Here is a 19,627-nt window from a genome sequence, read left to right as displayed (position 1 = left end):
CACTGTGAGGTGGGTGATGTAAATGGTTATCTATTTTTGCAAATGAGGAAAATGAAGTTCAGAAGTCAATTTGACTTGCCTATGTTCACATGGCTCTTCTCAGATCTGGGATTCAAACATAAGTCACTTCACTTTTGCTTGCGATGCTTCCATGCTGCTGCCTGGAGAATTTTTTAGGCTAGAGAATGGAGGGTGGATGAAGGAGTTGAAGATGGAGGTATAATAAGGGGCATTTTGAAAAAAAATACAGCTTGAAGAAAAAGAAAGTATAAAATTTTATTTCCCTTAAAATACCATTTTGTTTAAAACTTGAGTCCCCGATTTATTGAGGAGTCAGAGAATGTGTGAAAGATACAAAAAGAACAAGGAGAATAAACCATGTGGAAGGTGACCAATTAGGACATTAAGCATTTTGTGACACATGGACGCATCTGCATTTTGTCCTAATAACAAGGCCATCAGCTCATTTTCAGAGGGCTGCTGCCTCCTTCAGCACAATCCTCAGATCAAAGCAAAAATGTCTGCCTGCATTTTCCAATCAGAAAAAGGATGCTAATTTGTACTCCTTAATGTGGGATGGTAAGAGACTCCTTCAATTAAATGAATTCTATAGCTGGCAAAACAAAAGGTATACAAAGGGGCCGCAGGCTGGAAGGCCGAAATTCTCATTAAATCAAAAGGTCCAGTATTCATTACTTCTAGCATCTGAGGCTAAACACTGAACATGGAGATCATCAAAGGGGGTTTAATGGGTTAAATTGAGAATATAATCTAATTAAAATATTAGACATCCAGGTAAACAGCTCTTTGATATTCATCTAACAGTTTCATTAAAAATGGGTGCTTGAGGTTTGCATTATTAGGGATTATCACTTTTAAGTAGAGACAACAAATTTAGTGACTTCATCAGAACTGCTTCAAAATGTCAATCATCATTTTGTAAAAGGGGGAAATGAGGCAGAAAAAAAAATCACTATTTGGCAGACAAATTGAATAAAGGTGAAAGAAGGAACCCTTCTTGGGTCACTACAGTCAACCCAACTTCTTGATATATTTGAGAATTCTAGGGCAAAATTAAAGGGAAAAATAATTTTAGACCCCAAATCAAACTGAGAAAAGGTGGGCTTACCCACTTCAGTCCTCTAGCTTGATTCAGACCCTCTAGCTTGACTGAATACACTGGATCCAGTTTCTCATGGAAATTATAGATATTTCTGAAAATGGATTTCTTACTCAACACCCCATCAGTAAAAACGTGAACTTCAAGTATATTTAGTATATGTACTTTAGTGTAAGTATTATATACATTACAAAATACACACAAAAGTTTAAGAAATAAAGGTAAAATAAACAATATTAGTATTTTAAAAATAAAAACCATCTTCTAATCTTACTAAAATACATGATTGTAATGTGACTTGAATTTGTTCATTTTTTAAAAAAAAGTCTTAGCTTAACACTGTGATTGAGAAGTCTGGTTTATTTTAAAGCATGGATTATTTTTATTCTTGGTTTTAATGGGTGCCACAGCTGAAAAAGAGATGAAGACCAAATGAAAGAAGTTTGCTGTTGTCTGAGCTTATTAAATCATGATACTCATTTTTCAATCCCATTCAACAATTATGCAAAGTTTTTGTTTAATTTTGGCTAATATATTTTTTCCTTTGTCCTGATGTCAATGCAAATTAGTTGAAATATGTTGCATTTTTATATTTTTAACAAGTAGGTTCAAATTCTTTATTTTAAGTAAGTTTGAAAGAAAAAGAAAAAAAAGCAAGAAAAAAGGGGAAATGGGAGAGGGGGAAAAAGAATCTCATATGATAACTTTGTAGTATATTTGAAAGGAATGGCAAATTGTACATAATGGATCTGTAATTTCAGTTGCAATCCTCTGTTTTTTTATTCCACTTTGTTATGGAAATGGTTGTTTTATTTCTTAAGTTCAGAATAAAAAATAGGTTTGAAAATTCTGTTTTCAGGTTTTAAACATGTAGACAAGACTTTTTAGAGGTGGCATATTTGTTATGTCTCTTTGATGACAAAATCTTACTTTTTAAAATATCTTGATAGTGATAATTTCAGATTATCATTAGCTAAAATCTAAAGACACTATGTATATTTAGGATGAGGTTCACTATGACTGGAAGTCTAAATACATCTTTTAAATAATCTTGATCATTTTGAAACGTTTTTTGGCTATCTTGTCATTTGATGAGATTGTCATAATTTTTTAACCTCATAATGAGGCTAATGAAAAGCTTATACTAAGGCATGACTTTGGTTATTCTTTTAGATTCCAATTATTAAATTTTAAGCCCCTTCGCCATTTTGTGAGGGTTTAGATAGTTTTTATAATAGAAATCAACAGAAGTTCTACTATTTTTTTTTTCTGTACTCCAGTGAATTGTTTTGTACATACTCTGTCATGTGCATACCACTTTGGAGACCACTATTCTAGACTTTTAAGAGTTTGCTGAAGGTGAATCACTTTAATAAGGACATGACTTTACTAAGTCACAGATGGACAAAAGGCAATGCTGGAGAAACTGAACTCAGCAAGAGAAACAATCTCTGCCACATACCACCTTGTCCTCCCTCAGGATGTGTCTATGGCATTGAAAGTGGGACCCCAGAGAATGATTTTTTCAGTTTATATGGGTTGAGCTATTGCTGAAATTTCATCCCATATTTTTAGCTATGTAACTGAGCCATACCCACAATAGAATAGGAATATTTCAAATTAGTATTTTAGATAGGGTTTTAATAGCATAAGTTTCCATAGAAAATAGAAAAATCTTTTGTTTTCCATTGAATGGTTGTTTTGCTTATGAAACTGAATGATTATATACTTGCTTAGTCCATTGATGAGAACTCTGATTAATGGAGTTACAGGAAGAAGTTACCAAAGGCATTTGTTTATAATAAAAATTTACAGTATCTTCATCCAGTATTTAAAAAAATTTAAAGACCATTTTCCATTTGAATTTACCACTAAATAGAATTTGTTTTGTTTTCTTCAAGCTAGAAATAAACCTCTCCTTTCCTTTTTTTTTTTTTTTTTCCAATCTGCTGATATAGATAATTCCGTATTATCCATGATAATCAAAAGGGAACAGGAAATGTTATGGGTAACAAAATCTACTGAGAACTCAAGTTTCTTTTTGACCTGTTATTGCTTCTTTTCTCATCAAAGCATATGTGATGCAAGTTTCCTTTCATTTATTGGTTTTTGCCCATTTACAGCAATCAAATTATTAAAAGATTTTGAACAGTAGGAGAGTCAAAGCACTATATAGTTCCTAGTCTAGATAATCATACTCAATAACAACTCTAATAGTCGACTGAAGTAACTACGTGAAGGCTCTTATTATCCTTTACTCTAAGTAGGAAACAGTGACCTATTCTCCACTAAAGGAGCATCACCCGTGTTAAAAATTGGAGAGAGACCTTTCTTTAAGAGTACTTTTGATTCCAGGTAGAAGTTGATATATTACTAATAACAGCTGGAGAGGTGGTATAAACTTGCTGCATTTGCTTCTGCAAATAATTTTTAATATTATGAAATTCAATTCAACTTTTCTTTATTCTTTAGTTTTTCAATCATAGTTTTGTTTAAGAATCCTATCTAGGGACTACAGACCATTGATTCAAAATTCTCAATTGGTATAAATGTTATTCTAATTACTAAATATATTTTCAAATATATATTTTCAATATATATTTATTTATATATTTGATATATACATCAAATATACATATTCAATATATATTTCTTTAAAAATATATTTTCAAATATATATATTCAATATATTTTCAAACAATTCATGGCTAATAATAGATTATGAGGGAAGAAGTGTCATTTTCTCTCTATAGATTCAGTCCAATCATGCTCTCTGTTATTTTGTGACAATGATTCATTAACCAGTAATAAGGTTGAAATGGAGCCATTTAGGTATTAGTGCCTCAACTTGGCTAAGCGTATATTTTTTCCCCTCAGTATGAATTCCTCTTAACTGTTTATGGCTAAGCCCTACACAAATAAAAAAAAATCTAGAGAGGCAGTGTGACCTACTGGATAGAGTACTGGACTTCAAGTCAGAAGTCACTCAGGTTTGAATTCCATCTGCCATACACAGGATCAGGAAGGATCACAGACTCTGAGCCAGAAGGGACTGGAACGTGGAACAAAATCCCTTAATTCCCAAATGAGGGAACTAAGATTTAGGGAGGGTAACACCGGTAAGGTCCAGCCTTCACGCTCCAGTGCTAAAAATCTTGCTTTCCCAGTGTACAACAAAGAAAAGATGTGTCTCCTTTCATACTCGTGCTCTTCATACTCATCTTAAGTTCTCATTTTATTGTATGACCCTGGGCAAGTCACTTAATCCCAATTGCCTCCAAATTGGAAGAATATCAAGGGAATAAAGGTATGATAAAGAGGAGCAAAACCACAGGGCTTTGAACTCTATTATTATGTTTAATTTGGATTTTAAGGATCCAATGATAAGGGGATTGTTTAGCAACCTCAATTTTGTTTCTCTTCTGAGGGGAATAAAAGTTCTTTTTTTTTAAATTAACTTTTTAAAAATTTATTTTAAAATAGTAATTTAATTTAATTTTCCAAATACATGCAAAATAGTTTTCAATACTCGCCTTTGCAAGATCTTGTGTTCCAAATTTTTCTCCCTCTTCTATCCTCCTCAGAAAGCAAGCAATCTGATATAGCTTAATCATGAGCAGTTCTTCTAAACATATTTCCATATTCTTCATGTTATGAAAGAAAAATCAGATCAAAAGGAAAAATAAGACATAAATCCAACCAAACTATGATGATGACAAAAAGATGAAAATACTATGCTTTGACCCACATTCAGTCTCCATAGTTCTCTCTCTGGATGAGAATGGCACTTTCTATCACGTCTGTAATTCCCTTGAATCACCTCATTGTTGAAAAGAGCCACATCTTTTCAGCAAGCAATCTGATGTAGCTTAATCATGAGCAGTTCTTTTAAACATATTTCCATATTCTTCGTGCTGTGCAAGAAATATCAGAGCAAAAGGGAAAAAAAGAAAAAAAAATGATGACAAAAAGGTAAAAATGCTATGAGTTGACCCTCATTCAATCTCCATGGTTCTCTCTGGATGAGGTGGCATTTTCCATCACTAGTCTATTGGAATTCCCTTGAATCACCTCATTGTTGAAAAGAGCCAAGTTCATCACAGCTGATCATCACAGTTAATCTGTTTTGGTTCTGCTCACTTCACTGAGCATCAATTCACTGAAATCCCTCCAGGGTTTTCTGAAAACAGCCTGCGCATCATTTTTTATGGAACAATAATATTCCATTATATTCATTCATATACCATAACTTATTCAGCTATTTCCCAACTGATGGGCTTCCACTCAATGGAAAGTTCTTATAGTAGTACCATTTAAATTGTATATTTAGATGGATTTGTGGGGTGATGAGACATGAAAATATTGGGATGATTGGCATCCTAAGTATGTTTCCCTTCTGAGGGGACTCTAAGCCCTAGGAATAATATATGATTCAGTGTTTATGTAGGGCTTTGTGGGGTAAAAATGGAATTCAAGTAATTGTCAGAGTATTATCTAACAACCCTTTTTGAGGAGAGTTTACCATGAGTCTGAAGGACTTAAGGATCCTGGAGAAGTAGGGCTCACCAAAGAGGAAAGAGAATTGTATTAATTATTTATGGGTCATTGAAAATATTTTATCTGTTTTCTGCATTTGTCTAGTTGTCTATAAGTTTGTTTTCTGTATTCTGTGGGTGGAATAAAGGTTGTCCTAAGCCTGAAATTTGCATTATTTTCATTGAATGCTGACATCTACACTGTGTCCTTTAATTCTCAGCGTATCCTTAGGTCTGGGGACCCTTTTTCTATATATTGGTAGAAATCTAAATATGAAACATATGTGAGCTATAGTCTGAGATTTTCCAGTGCATGAGTTAAATAGGTTTATTACTTAATGGAGGAGGGAAGGTAAGATTCCAAGATGGAATTCAGTATTTATGAACAGTATTTATGAGCTGACAGAACAGGGGAAATGGGTTATATAAAGAAAGTGCTTTATAAACTTTTTTTTTTTTTTTTTTTTTTAGGCTGGGATTAAGTGACTTGCCCAGGGTCACACAGCTAGGAAGTGTTAAATGTCTGAGATCAGATTTGAACTCTGGTCCCTCCTCAATTCAAGGCTGGTGCTCTATCCACTGCACCACCTAGCTGCCCCACCTACCCAACCTCCGCTCTATAAACTTTAAAGCACTACTTAAATGTGAGTTTTGTCAACCACCTACCTCCAAATGTCTTCATTAGTACCTTGGAGCATCTTTACTTTTTGGAGACTCAAACATTTCAAGGGCGCTTGGCTGGACTTATAATAATAGTAATACTCATAAAGATCTGGGATCTTCCAAATAACTGCTGTAGGGTATTGCACAAGTCACTTAATATCTGTAGCCTTCAATTATATATATTAAATGAGTCTTAAGATATTTTCTAAGATTCCAAATCCTGACTTTTGGCACCCTCCTTTGTTAAATTATGTAATGAAAAAAATTCCTGGAATAAATTTCTAGTTTTTTATATCTTTTTCTTCTTGATGTGATTTCCACGTAGGATTGGGTATAGTAAGGAAATCAGTAAAACAATGCTATTCTCCAATAATGATTTATTTTAAGAAATGGGAAATTTTACAGATATATTTTAGGCGGAACAAGTAAATTAGCAAAGCTAATGATCAAAATGATCAATAAATGTCCCAAGTATGATTTAGCAACTGTACAATTATTTGTCTAGAATTACCTTGGAAGTTATGGTGGGGGCATAAGAGTAACAATTGACATTATTTTGAATTTTTAAATGTGCAGATGGCCTAAGAAAATTTATGTAAGCAGATAAAAATGAGTCTTCTTGAAACCTGTTTCTTCTCCAAATTTTTTTAATTTTTATTATTGATGTTCTATTATCTATCCAGTAATCCAGGTACAGAACTTTGAAGACTTCATTTTTTCCCCTTTTCTTCCCCTTTCTCTCTCCAACTCTTTCCCTCATCCAAATCAATTTCAAGGTCCTGTCAATTCAACATCTAAAACATTTTGTGCATCTGGCTCTTCTGCTCCACGAACACTTCTACCACCTATTTGAGGTCCATATAACCTCTTCCCTAGGATATGTTGCACTATCCTTATTTCCTTCTCTATTCTCAGGTTCCTGTCCAATCCATGCTCCAATACAATAGTTTTTAAGTTCTAAAGGTCAAAAAAGCAAGTAAGACTTTTGGGACATCCTGTATAATCAAATCACATCTCTGCATTAGTGATATCTAGTGTAATCAAATCATACCTCTGCATTAGTAGTTCTACTGTCTATAGGCTAAAAGAAAAACTCCTTGAACTAGCACTTCTACGATCTAACTTTAACTTTTTCTCCTTCATACTCCTTCCTCTTCATGTCTTTTATATCTTAGCCAAATTACACGGGCAAAGTTTCCCTAATTTTACCTGTATTCTCTAAAGTTGGTGCTTACACAGATTATTTCCTATGCCTAAACAACTTTTGAAATTCTCTCTTTTGAAGACTCAACTTCAAGTGTCATTTTCATGAAACCTAGTTGAAAAGGATTTTCCCTTCATATTTTCTTCTAGCTTTTTATCAGGCTTTCTCCTTTGCTCCTCGAAGACATGAATTGTGTTGTATTTCATTGTTGTTTTCCTAGTATCTTACCTAGTGCCTAGCATCTGGTAAGTGCTTAATAAATGTATGTGGTATTGAAATGAATTTTTTCAAGAATATCTGTCTAGATGTGCCTGAATTCAATTGGGTACTTCTGGATCCACTCAGTTAAATCTAATTGATGCTTTCTTAGAAGAGAAAGTTAAAATATGCTCATCTTGAATGGGTACAATTAAATGTGCTCCCATTTCTGGATTTTTCCATATAAGCACACACATGATATGAAACTCCATTTATTATTTTCATAGTTTTATAAAATATTGGTTCAAAATTTACTTGTAAAATTTACTTGTAAAGTCCATGTAAATTTTATTGTGGGAAAAATGAAATTCTTTAAAAATATTTTCCTTAACAAGAAAGAGATAATGTATGAGCAAATTAATTTCATATAACATCATTGGTAGAATTTTGTAAAACAAAAAGAAGCATATTAAAAAATCAAAATATCCAATATTATTAAACTAAAAGGCTTTAATGTTCAAATTCTTACTGATTTGAAAAGTAAATGATTTCAATATAATTTCTGATCCAAAGGAAAGCAGATTCTGGAGCCATGTAATATGGCTCAATATTTTTAATCCTATAGAAACATATATAGATGTATCTTGATTAGAATAAAAGGCAGTCACTATCTCTAGGGAAGAATTGCATTGGAGTTCCCTTTTTTCATAAATTTGCCCCTACTAGGTCTTCATAAGGACACATTTTCTACACGATGTGAAGGACTTTGAAAGCAGCTACAGCCTGTTTTTCTCTTTCGTGTCTGCTCTGTAGCACTTCTAGTAATGAGATTTCAGGTAAATTCCTTTCTTTTCCAGAATCAGATGGATTGCTCTTTTGCTTCAATTCTTGATCATTCAGATTCGATGGCAAAACTGGTTTAGGTTTCGGAATTTTTCTAGCATATTCCAAAGCCTGAAAATATGAAGATTAAAATCTATTTGAAAGGGAAAATAAGACTAGACTGCCATCTATAAAGTCAATTTTAGAAAATACCTATTTGTATTATAAAGGAACTTTTAAATAGTAACCTGCTTTTCCTCTATCACATTCAAAATCATGTAAAATAAGAGCTCAAATTGAAAATGCACATAATTCAACATAATGCAACACAATTTAAACAAAATAAACTAAGCACCATACAGTGCTGTGTAGGAAAAATGCACAGACCAAGATTGAATCACGTTTTCTTTTATTCTTGGAATGACCTCAGAATAAAATTCAGCTTCCTCAAAATGTCAGAGATGTGTATGTCTAAATTAGTCTGATATTCTCATTCACACCAAGTTTCTTTTACAACAATAGCAAGACCTTTTTATCCAAAAAGGACTGATTTCAGTTGAAAACAGAATGCACAATTGCAAGTCATATAAAATATAGCCATAGTTATAGAAACATTGCTATTCCCAGAATTTCAGAATTTTAGAAGCTTTTAGATAAAGAAAATCACCTTCCTTTTCTATTTGGTGTTTCTTTAAAAAATGTAAGTGTTTCTGAGAAACATTCATTCTACTATATTTAATTTTTTATTTCTGAGGTCAATATTCAAAAAAGATATTTCAATGTTTACAAAATTGTTGAGTACAATGTTAAAACTCATCATAGTATCCAGCTTTAATATTCAACAATACCAAATACATAATTAAATAATAATAAAAACATCTTCAGTAGCTGAAATGAGCACTAAAAATCTATTTTGGGTCAGCAAAAGGAAAATTCTCTAACAAAATTCTAGATTTTAAAATTTATGTCTATAATACTCATAAACCCCTTTTTATTTAGAGTATCAAAAGGTATCAGGATAAGGTAATAAAAAGATGAGCCTTAGGGTTAGGATGACATGGGATTAAATCCTATCTCTGACATATAATGGTAATCCTGGGCAAGTCATTTAACTTCTTAGGATTCCAGCCATTAATTTAAGAGTTGTAGAACAGTCACCAATCCAAAATGATAAAAAAATTCTAACTGGAGAGTTCTCCAGATGATTGAATATAAACATTTTTAATGGTGCATATTATATGTGTTATTACACAATACTGTTATAGAATAAAGAAAAGTGGTTTTTTAGTTATTAAATCATTTCAGTCATGCTTGAGTACTCATGACTACATTTGGGGTTTTCTTGGCAGAGTGCTTTGCTACTTCCTTCTTTAGCTTAAGTTAGAGATGAGGAAACTGAGACAAACAGGGTTAAGTGATTTGCCCAGGGTCACACAACTAATAAGTGTCTGAGGTTAGATTTGAATTCCCGTCTTCCTGATTCTAGATCCCACACTCAGTCTCATTGCCCCATGTTATTTTATTTGATTCTATAATAGCTTTATAATTTATGTAAATATGGAGTATGATTTCAATTTTAGAGATAAGGAAACTAATATTCAGAGAGATCACAAAGCTATTTATTTATTTATTTTTCTGAGGTAGAGGTTAAGTGACTTGCCCAGGGTCACACAGCCAGGAAGTGTTAAGTGTCTGAGATCACCTTTGAACTCCGGTCCTCCTGAATTCAGGGCTGGTACTCTATCCACCTAACTGCCCCCTAAAGCTATTTAAATGGTAAAGGTGAATTTTAACCCAGGTCTTTTAACTCTACATGCAATGATTCCATTGTGCTGCTCTTCTCAAGCCAATAAATCAGTCAATCAACAAACATTCATTATGTATTTTCTATGTGATAGAAACTGTGCTAAGTACTAGGAAGACAAAAAGAAGCAAAAGACAATCCCTGACTTCAACAAGGTCACAAATCTAGTAGGGAAGTCAACATGTGAACACATACACAAAGCAAGTTACTTATTAGATCAATAGCAAAGAAGTAACAGAACTAAGAGGGTTTGGGGAAGGTTTCCTGTAAAAGATGAGATTTTAATCAGGACTTAAGGAAATTCAGAGAGGTCAATAGTTAAACTGGAGGAGAGAGTGTTTCAGGCAGGAGTCAGTGAAAAATACCTGGAGCCAAAAGATGGAGTGTCTTATTCATGGAATACCAATTAGACAATATCACTGGATTAAAGGACATGTTTTTGGGGAATTAAGATATAAGAAAGGTATGAGGGGGTAAAACATTTTATCTTCTCTCTGAAGGAAACCCTGGAGTTTATTGAGTAGGGGCTGACATGATCAGATATGTGCTTTAGGAAAATCATTTTGGTGGCTGAATGGAGGATGAACTGGAGTGGGGAAAGGCTTGAGACCTAGCAGAAGGCTACTGCAATAATAACAAGGACTTGCATCAAGGTCAGGGCTCTGTCAGAGAAGAGAAAGGGCATATCTAGGAGATGCTGCACAGGTGAAATTGACAGGATTTGGCAACAATTTAAATGGGGATGGTGGCAAGAGTTACTGAGGACTAACTATTAGGTTGAAAATTTGAGGGACTGATGATGGTTATGCGATCTACACTAACAGGGAAGGTGGAGGCGGGAAGTAGTCAGTGAGAAAGATTAAGTTATGTTGTAGACTTAATGAATTTCAGATATCTAGTGGACAACAAGTTTGAGATGTTTGAAACACAGATGGGAATTTGGAGGTCAAAGGAGAGATTTAAGAAGAAAAGGTAGATTTGAGAATCAGCATAGATAAATCCATGGGAGCTATTGAGATTACAAAGTGAAGAAGCACAAAGGGAGAAGGGAAGACGACTCAGGACAGATCCCAGAAGGATGCTCTATAGTCAGATGGTGTGATTTGGAGGAGGATCCAGCAAAGGAGACAACAGAGAAGGGGTGGTCAGATTATAATGAAGAAAAACCAGAGGAGAAAGGTGTATTGAAAAACCTAGAAGAAGAGAGAATATCAAAGAGGAGACCGTGATAACCAAGTGTCAAAAACCACAGAAAAGTCAGAGAATGGACTGAGAAAAAGGCCATTGAATCTGTAACTCAGGAGATCATTAACAACTTTGGGGAGGGCTGTTTTAGTGGAACGATAAGAACAGAAGTCAGATTGTAAGAGTTTTAAGAGGAGAGTCTTAAAGGAAGTGCCTTCTGTGGGAATTCTCTGTGGGATAATCTGCCGTGTTGAATCTATTTACGAATAAACAATAAATTTTTATAAAAATAAAAAGTCAAACCATTGAAACTCAAGTAGATAAGGGACTTAAGATAGAAGACTTAATTTAATTGACAGCCTTGAAAAGGAACATGAAGTACAAATTTCTAAAATCACCAGAGTATAATTTATTCCTCATTCAAAATGTCTAACTTTGCTGTCAAAACTGGATGTCTTTCAGTGAGAGGGCTGTGCTCCAAAGCCTTGACTTTGTAATGCCTGTTTCACTAACTTCACAACTTGTGACTGGATGACTTCTGAGAACATCATTTTGGTTTTACAAAATCTTTTTTTCTTTTCTTGGACAGGTACCTATATACATGCCCCTAAAATTAACCTAATCCGGGGGTTGAGTTAGGAAGAAATAAAAAAGGAATTCTTTCTAACATATGGATGAGAAATAAGAAATGATTAATTTCTTAGGTAATACATGGTGGCATCAAAAGATGATGAAAGTGCTAATCAATTGATCTAGAGGTAGAAAGGCCCTGAACGATCACAGAGTCCAATCCATCTTTTTATAGATGAAGAAACTTTCATACAGATACTTCCTTGTTTTATTTGTTACATGTTCTAGGCTGCGGGGAGGGAATCCTACATAGGAAAAAAAATGCATGTAGAGAATTAAGCCTAATGAACAAAGAACTAAGTGGCTGGAATAAGATAGCACCATATATATGCTGAGTGTTAAATATTATTTAATAACATTACACAATTATTTTAGACAAAGTATTCCCGTGGTAAGAAAAAACCCACTAATATATTTTAGCCTTCAAAAGGGAGAAAGGGGTAAAAAGTTGGCTTATGATTAAATCCTTATTGGAACTGAGATCGTAGTATGAGAACTCATCTTACCTTCTGCCGAGAAATGGAAGGTTTAATCTCCGGTTTTGCTGTTTGTGGTTTTGATGCAGAGGATAGAGCTTTCATGTTGTATTCCTTAACTTGTTTTGCATATTCCTTCTGTTGCTTTAATTTTGTGATCTGTTCAAAGAAATAGATTGTAGTGAGATTCTGGTCTTCAACACCGTTCAATACCAGACCTCTCTGTTCTAAATTTATAGCAATTGCAAGCCTCCATAGATGATTAAATGTAGAGAAAAAAGTGTGACAGTAATGAAATAGTTAAATTAATTTTTCCTTCACAAGCATTTTTTCTGCTTAGCAGTATCTGTTCTGCAATAGCATATGCATTAGTGCATAATTCATATAGAGCTACTTCTCTGTTGCATTCATCTTATTTATTTTCAATTTTACTTCTAACTTTAAACAAATATGCTCTTCCTATTCTGTGTTTCTAATAGATGAAAGAATAAAGAAATAAGAAATATTTTACTGAGTTGGAAATGGTTTACAGGTAAATATCTTATCTGTAGCCACTCTTAGAAAGTTTTTTTAAATTTTGAATTTAAACACTAAATAAGATGAGCATTTCTACATACAAAGCATCACAGAGAGGCTTGAACATGCCGTCACATATCTGTACCACATATAGCTTGCTTCTGTCTGCAAGTATACAATAAATTGAACATGTTGTACTTAAAGCCATCTTACTTTACTATATTTTCTATTAACCTCCCTTCTGTTCTTTACCAGCAACATGCCAAGAAACTGAATCACTTTCATTTAGTAAAATCTTAGGAAGATTCTGAAGATCACCTAGCAATAAAAGATACCAGACACTGAAGTTTTTTTCTCTAACTCAACTGCCAAGAATTTTGAAATGCTATACTGCAGAAAGCATACTCCATTGGGTTGGCCACATTGTTCAAATGCCAAATGTACACTTGCAAAAAAACCCTCTATTTTATGGAGCACTTACACAGGGCAAGCACTCACAAGGTGATAAGAAAAAAGTGATATAAAGGTACTCTTAAGAACTTTCATAATTGATTGTATGACCTGGCACAGGGCCACATGGCATGCCCTCCTCAGAGAAGGTGCTGTGCTCTATGAACAAAGCAGAATTGAATTAGTTCAAAGGAAATGTGAAATATGCAAAATTAGAGAAGCCAGAACAAATGCTCATATGGACTATTTGTATTCAATTGTGGTAAAGCATTCTGTGCTCAAATTGGTCTGATCAGCCACAGGTGGACACACTGTTAACTACATTCTAACACAGTGATGTCATTTTGGTCATCTTCAAAAACAAAGGACAACAATTTTATTTTGTCTAAAAGTATGTTAACTTGGAAGGGAGTGATTATTTTTCTAGTGTAAATCTCATAATTAATTTTTTTCTAACATTAAGAATGGTGATGGTTATACTTTTTGGTTCTTTAGTTAGCCCTTAATGAGTAGAAATTAATATTTTCATTGCCTATAAAATTAGTTTGCTAAGCAAATAATATGTATTAGTAGTTTCAAAGGAAATGTTAGGTTCAAGGGTACAAATGTAATATTTTATATATAATAAAACGTTTTAAAAATCCTTCAAAGACCCTGAATGTCTTTCTTTTCCCCCTCATTGCTAGTCTCTCTCCCTTCAAACTTTCTCCCCTCCAAACATTGAAGTTTGAAATAAACATAGTCTAGCAAAACAAATTCCCACTTTGGGCATGTCCAGAAATATTTGTTCATCCTTATCTCACTGAATAGGTAGTATATTTCGTCATTGGTCCTATGGATTGTGGTTGGTCACCTATCAGAATTCTTTAAAGATATTAAAATTTTAAAAATATTACATTTAATTTTAAATAAATAAAATTTAATATTAAAAAATTTGAATTACAAATTTTTCAGTCCCTCCCTTATCTATTAAAATGGCAAGCAATATATTATAAATGTGAAATCATGCAAAACATATTTCCAGATTAGCATATTACGCACAATAAAAATGACAAAAAATCATATTTTATTTTGCACTCAGAGTTCATCTGTTCTCTATCTAAAGATGGAGAGAAGTTTTTCATCATGAGTTCTTTGAAAGAGTAGCAAAGTTTTTTCATACCTGAGTGATCAGAATTCTTAAGTCATTTTTGATTGTTTTTCTTTATAATGTTATTTTAACTGGTTTTTTTTTTTTTTCTTGATTCTGCTCACTTCATTCTGTATCAATTCATACAAGTCTTCCCAGGTTGGTCTAAAACTTCTTTTTATCATTTTTTATAGTACAATAATATTCCATTTCACTAACATGCTATTTGTTTGGCAGTTAACCAATTAATGGATACCCCATAAATACCCTATTTTCCTATTATAAAAAGAGCTCCTGCAAATATTTTATACATATGAGTCCTTTTCATCTTTGATTTTCTTAGTGGTATACATCCATTAATAGTTTTGCTGGCTCAATGATAGTTTGGTAACTTTTTGGGTATAGTTCCAAATCACTCTTCAGAATGGCTAGATCAATTCATGGAAATACTAATAATGTGGCATATGCCTGTTTCTCCTCACTCAGCTTCTCTAAGATTTTCTTTTTGTCAGTTTGATATACCTGATAGAACTTGAGAATTTTCATTTGAGTTTCTCTAAATCTTAGTGATTCTGATCATTTAAAAACATATTTATTAGTAACTTGGATATCTTTCTTTAAGCACTGCCTGTTAGAATCTTTTGACCATTATATAGTATTTCAGAATAGCTCTTGTTCTATATTTAAATCAGATCCTTATATATCTTAGATAAGAGATCTTTACCAAAGGTCTCTACTAAGATTCTTTTCCTAGTTAACTATTTCTATACTGATGACTTGAATGACATTAATTTTGTTTGTGCAAAATATTTCTACTTTAGACAAATTAAAATTAGTTATTTTCCTCCTTATGATCAGTCTCTTCTTTGGTCATGAATTTTCGTTCATCTTTCTTGCTCCTCTAATTTATGATATGACCTTTTATATTTGTCATATATCCATTTGGAACTTATCTTGATATATGGTATATAAGATATTGAGCTAAACCTAATTTTTCTCTTAACACTTTGCAGTTTTCTCAGAAAATTTTGTTAAATAGTGAGAACTTGCCCCAGGAGTTAGTGTCTTTATCAATACTATATTACTATGTGTGCTTGCTTCCACATAGCATGTACCTCATTTGTTCTTCTGATTGTCTTCTCTAGTCTTCCCCCCCCCCCCACCTGAGGCTGGGGTAAAGTGACTTGCCCAGGGTCACACAGCTAGGAAGTGTTAAGTATCTGAGACCAGATTTGAACTCAGGTCCTCCTGAATTCAGGGCTGGTGCTCGATCCACTGCGCCACCTAGCTGCCCCTATCTTCTCTAGTCTTTAACCAGTACCAAAGAGTTTTGATGCCTACTTCAATGTAGTTTGAAAACTGATACTGGTGGGCCCTGTTCCAATCCACTCCTCTTCATTACCTCCCTTGAGGGTAATCATCCTGATGAATTTTATAATTTTCCTGACTCTATAATGAAGTCCACTGGTAGTTTATTTGGATGGCACTGAAGTATCTGCCCCCTGTTTAGTCTTCTTGTACCTACTCCGACTTACCCACAGTACTCTAAATCCAGGGATATGGATCTCACTGTGATTTCTCAAACAAGACACTCTTATCTCTTGACTCCATAAATTAAAAATTTTTTTTCAAACAAAATCAGTCTTGTCCCTTTCTCACTTCCCCGTCCCTCAACTTGAGAAAGCAAGAAAAACAAAATCCCTGTTATAAGCATTCATAGTCAAGCCATAATCAAGTCAATTTCTTATTGGCTATGATATTCATATACATATATTTATTTATTCATACACACACATATCCACACACCCCTACTCCAATCTGTACTCTATGAGTTCACCTCTTTGTCAGTAGGTGAACAAAACATTTCATTATTGAGTCCTCAGGAATAGTGATTAGTTACTGTATTGATAAAGAGTTCCCAAATTTTTAATATACATATATAGGTATATTTGTACGTACATACATATACATACATGCATGTATTTTATTCCATTTTAATTAATTTTAAAAAATCTACCTCTTCCCCTTACCAACACCCACCACTCACCATTATTAGGGACATGTATAGTCAATCAAAACAAATGCCCACATTGCCCATGTCCTTAAAAATATCTATCCTCTGCACTCTAGATACTTCACTTCTCTATAAGAAGGTGAATAGCATGTTTCATCTGTAGTCCTTTGGAATTATGGTTGGACATTATACAGATAAGAGTTTAGCACAATAGTATTCTATCACACTTATATTTCATAATTTATCCACTCACTCATTTATGGGCACCCCCTTGGATTTCCATTTTTTGTCACCTCAAGAAGAGCTATATTTTTGTATATCTTTAGAATTTCTTTAGTTTAGGATTAATCCCTCCTTTAATCTATTCTTCAATTTCCTTCCTCTCCTTCATTCTCTTTCCCTCCTATTTCCCTGTTGAGTTAAATGTATTTTTGTATTCAACTATATGCATGTATTCTTTCTCTTGAATGGTTTAGATGAGGCTCAGAGTGTTTACACCACCTCCTCCTTGTTTGTACATATGTCTACTTGTATAGTGTGATTATTTGAGGTAATTTCTCTTAACCTTTCTTTCCCTTTTTCCCCCTTCCCTACTCCTCATACAAGTCAATTTTTATAAAGGTGTCATGGATATGTATACATACCTATATACTCCTTTCTGTTCCTATCCAGTAATTGACAGGGACCTATATTTTCTAACTTTTCTGTTTAAAAAATTAATTGAAACAGTAGCTTCATCAAAATAGCAGGGTATAAAATCCACACAAATCTTTAGCCTTTTTATGTATTACTAACGAAATCCAGCAAATAAGAGAAAGAAAACTCCCTTTAACGATAACTAAGAATGTTTAAAATATTCAGTAGTCTCCCGAGGTGAATCAGTCAACAAATGCTTATCAACATACCTACAAAGTACTGTGCTAAGCCCTGGAAATACAAATGAACAACAACAAAAAAATCTACCCACTACTCTTTCCTCCAAAAGAATTCACAGTTGGATAGGGAGTAGAAAACATGAAATTTTAAAAATGTTAATATTATAGATTGTTTTATATACGTACATAGAATTTATACATTTCTGGGTTTTTAAACTTTTTCTGTGTCAGCTGAGGCTTCCTTAAAACTCCCTCCAAATTCTCAATTTAATTTCTTATGTCAACTTGTGATATATTGAAACTGAGTGGGGAAAGTCATGGTGTAGAAGGAATAACTGTAGTTCAGAAATTGTAAAGGTATATGGTTAAGTCCTTGGAACATGATTCTGGCCTGGGAGGCAGAAGTCATTGATGAGAAGAGATGGGTGGGGAGTAAAGTCAGGCATAACTGGATCTATTATGAAACTGTAGGCCTTAGGAGGCATTTAGGGCTATCTCCAGTCATCCTGATCTGTATTTCCACTAGATTCAGATGGTTCTGGGGGAGAAAATGAGGCTAGTGACTTCTCTCCTTCACTGAAATCCAATTCACTTGTAAGTTATAGCATCACCTCTCTGATCTCATAGTTCTCTTTGAGAACAAAGAACAACTTCTTTTTAGGATTAACTCCATTTTATCCTAAATAAACAAGTATATGGCTATAATGGAATATTATTGTGCTATAAGAAATGACAAGTACAATGATTTCAGAAAAACCTGGAAATACGTAAACTGATCAAATGAAGTGAACAGAAACAGAAACAGAACATACTCAGCAATAGCAATATTGTAGGATTATCTACTGTAAATGACTTAGCTGTTTTCAGCAATACAATGATTCAAAACAATCTTAAAGATCTGGTATGGCTATTCCTTTCCTTCACATTTTTTTCCTATTGATTTACTTGATATTCTTGACTTTTTGTTCTTCCAGATGAATTTTATTTTTTTCTCTATAAAATAATTTTTTGGTAGTTTGGCATGGCACTGAATAGGTAAATTAATTTAGGTAAAATTGTCATTTTTATTATATTAGCTTGATGTATCCATGAGCAATGAATATTTTTTCACTTATTTCAATCTGATTTTGTGTGAAAAGTGCTTTATAATTCTGTTCATAAAGTTCCTGGGTTTATCTTAGTAGACAGACTTGCAAGTGTTTTATACTGTTTATAATATAACGTTATTTTAAATGGAATTTCTTTTTTAAATTTTTATTAATTTTATAATTATAAATTTTTTTGACAGTACATATGCATGGGTAATTTTTTTTATGACATTATCCCTTGTACTCACTTCTGTTCCAAGTTTCCCCTCCTTCCCTCTACCCCCTCTCCTAGATGACAGGCAATCCCATACATGTTAAATGTGTCATAGTATATCCTAGATAACATATATGTATGCAAAACCGAATTTCTTGTTGCACAGTAAGAATTGGATTCAGAAGAGAAAAGTAACCTGGGAAGAAAGACAATAGTACAAACAGTTTATACTCAATTTCCAGTGTTCCTTCTCTGGGTGTAGCTGATTCTGTCCATTATTGATCAACTGGAACTAAATTAGCTCTTCTCTTTGTTGAAGATATCCACTTCCATCAGAATACATCCTCATACAGTATCATTGTTGAAGTGTATAATGATCTCCTGGTTCTGCTCATTTCACTCAGCATCAGTTCATGTAAGTCTCTCCAAGCCTCTCTGTATTCATCCTTCTGGTCATTTCATACAGAACAATAATATTCCATAACATTCAGATACCATAATTTACCCAACCATTCTCCAATTGATGGGCATCCATTCTTAAATGGAATTTCTTGAAGAATATTCTTAGGACTAATTATCTATAGTTGAATCAATCTTCTTCAATCCCTCTGCTCTCTTTTTCTCCCATTGCACAGACTATTACCACAAATTCTTGCTCTTTTAAAATGTCCTTTTTAAATTTTAAAACCTCATTCACAATATAC

General features: G+C 33.4%; 1 protein-coding gene across 5 annotated transcripts in view; it reads right to left on the bottom strand.

Annotated features, from left to right (window-relative positions):
* Window positions 1–8,212: 8,212 nt before the first annotated feature.
* JHY (junctional cadherin complex regulator) overlaps window positions 8,213–19,627 on the bottom strand; it is a 112,930-nt gene continuing 101,515 nt past the window's right edge. For all 5 annotated transcript variants that reach the window (XM_074302703.1, XM_074302701.1, XM_074302700.1 and 2 more), the window contains 2 exons: window positions 12,668–12,796; window positions 8,213–8,674 (listed from right to left, as the gene is read on the bottom strand). In XM_074302703.1, coding sequence (XP_074158804.1) covers window positions 8,468–8,674; window positions 12,668–12,796 — 336 coding nt within the window. In that variant the 3' untranslated portion in view covers window positions 8,213–8,467. The remainder of the gene's footprint in view (window positions 8,675–12,667; window positions 12,797–19,627) is intronic.

This window comes from Sminthopsis crassicaudata, chromosome 3 (assembly GCF_048593235.1).
Source record: "Sminthopsis crassicaudata isolate SCR6 chromosome 3, ASM4859323v1, whole genome shotgun sequence".
Lineage (NCBI taxonomy): Eukaryota > Metazoa > Chordata > Mammalia > Dasyuromorphia > Dasyuridae > Sminthopsis > Sminthopsis crassicaudata.
The sequence above is the reverse complement of the archived record's forward strand: the minus strand, read 5'-3'. Positions and strand labels throughout refer to the sequence as shown.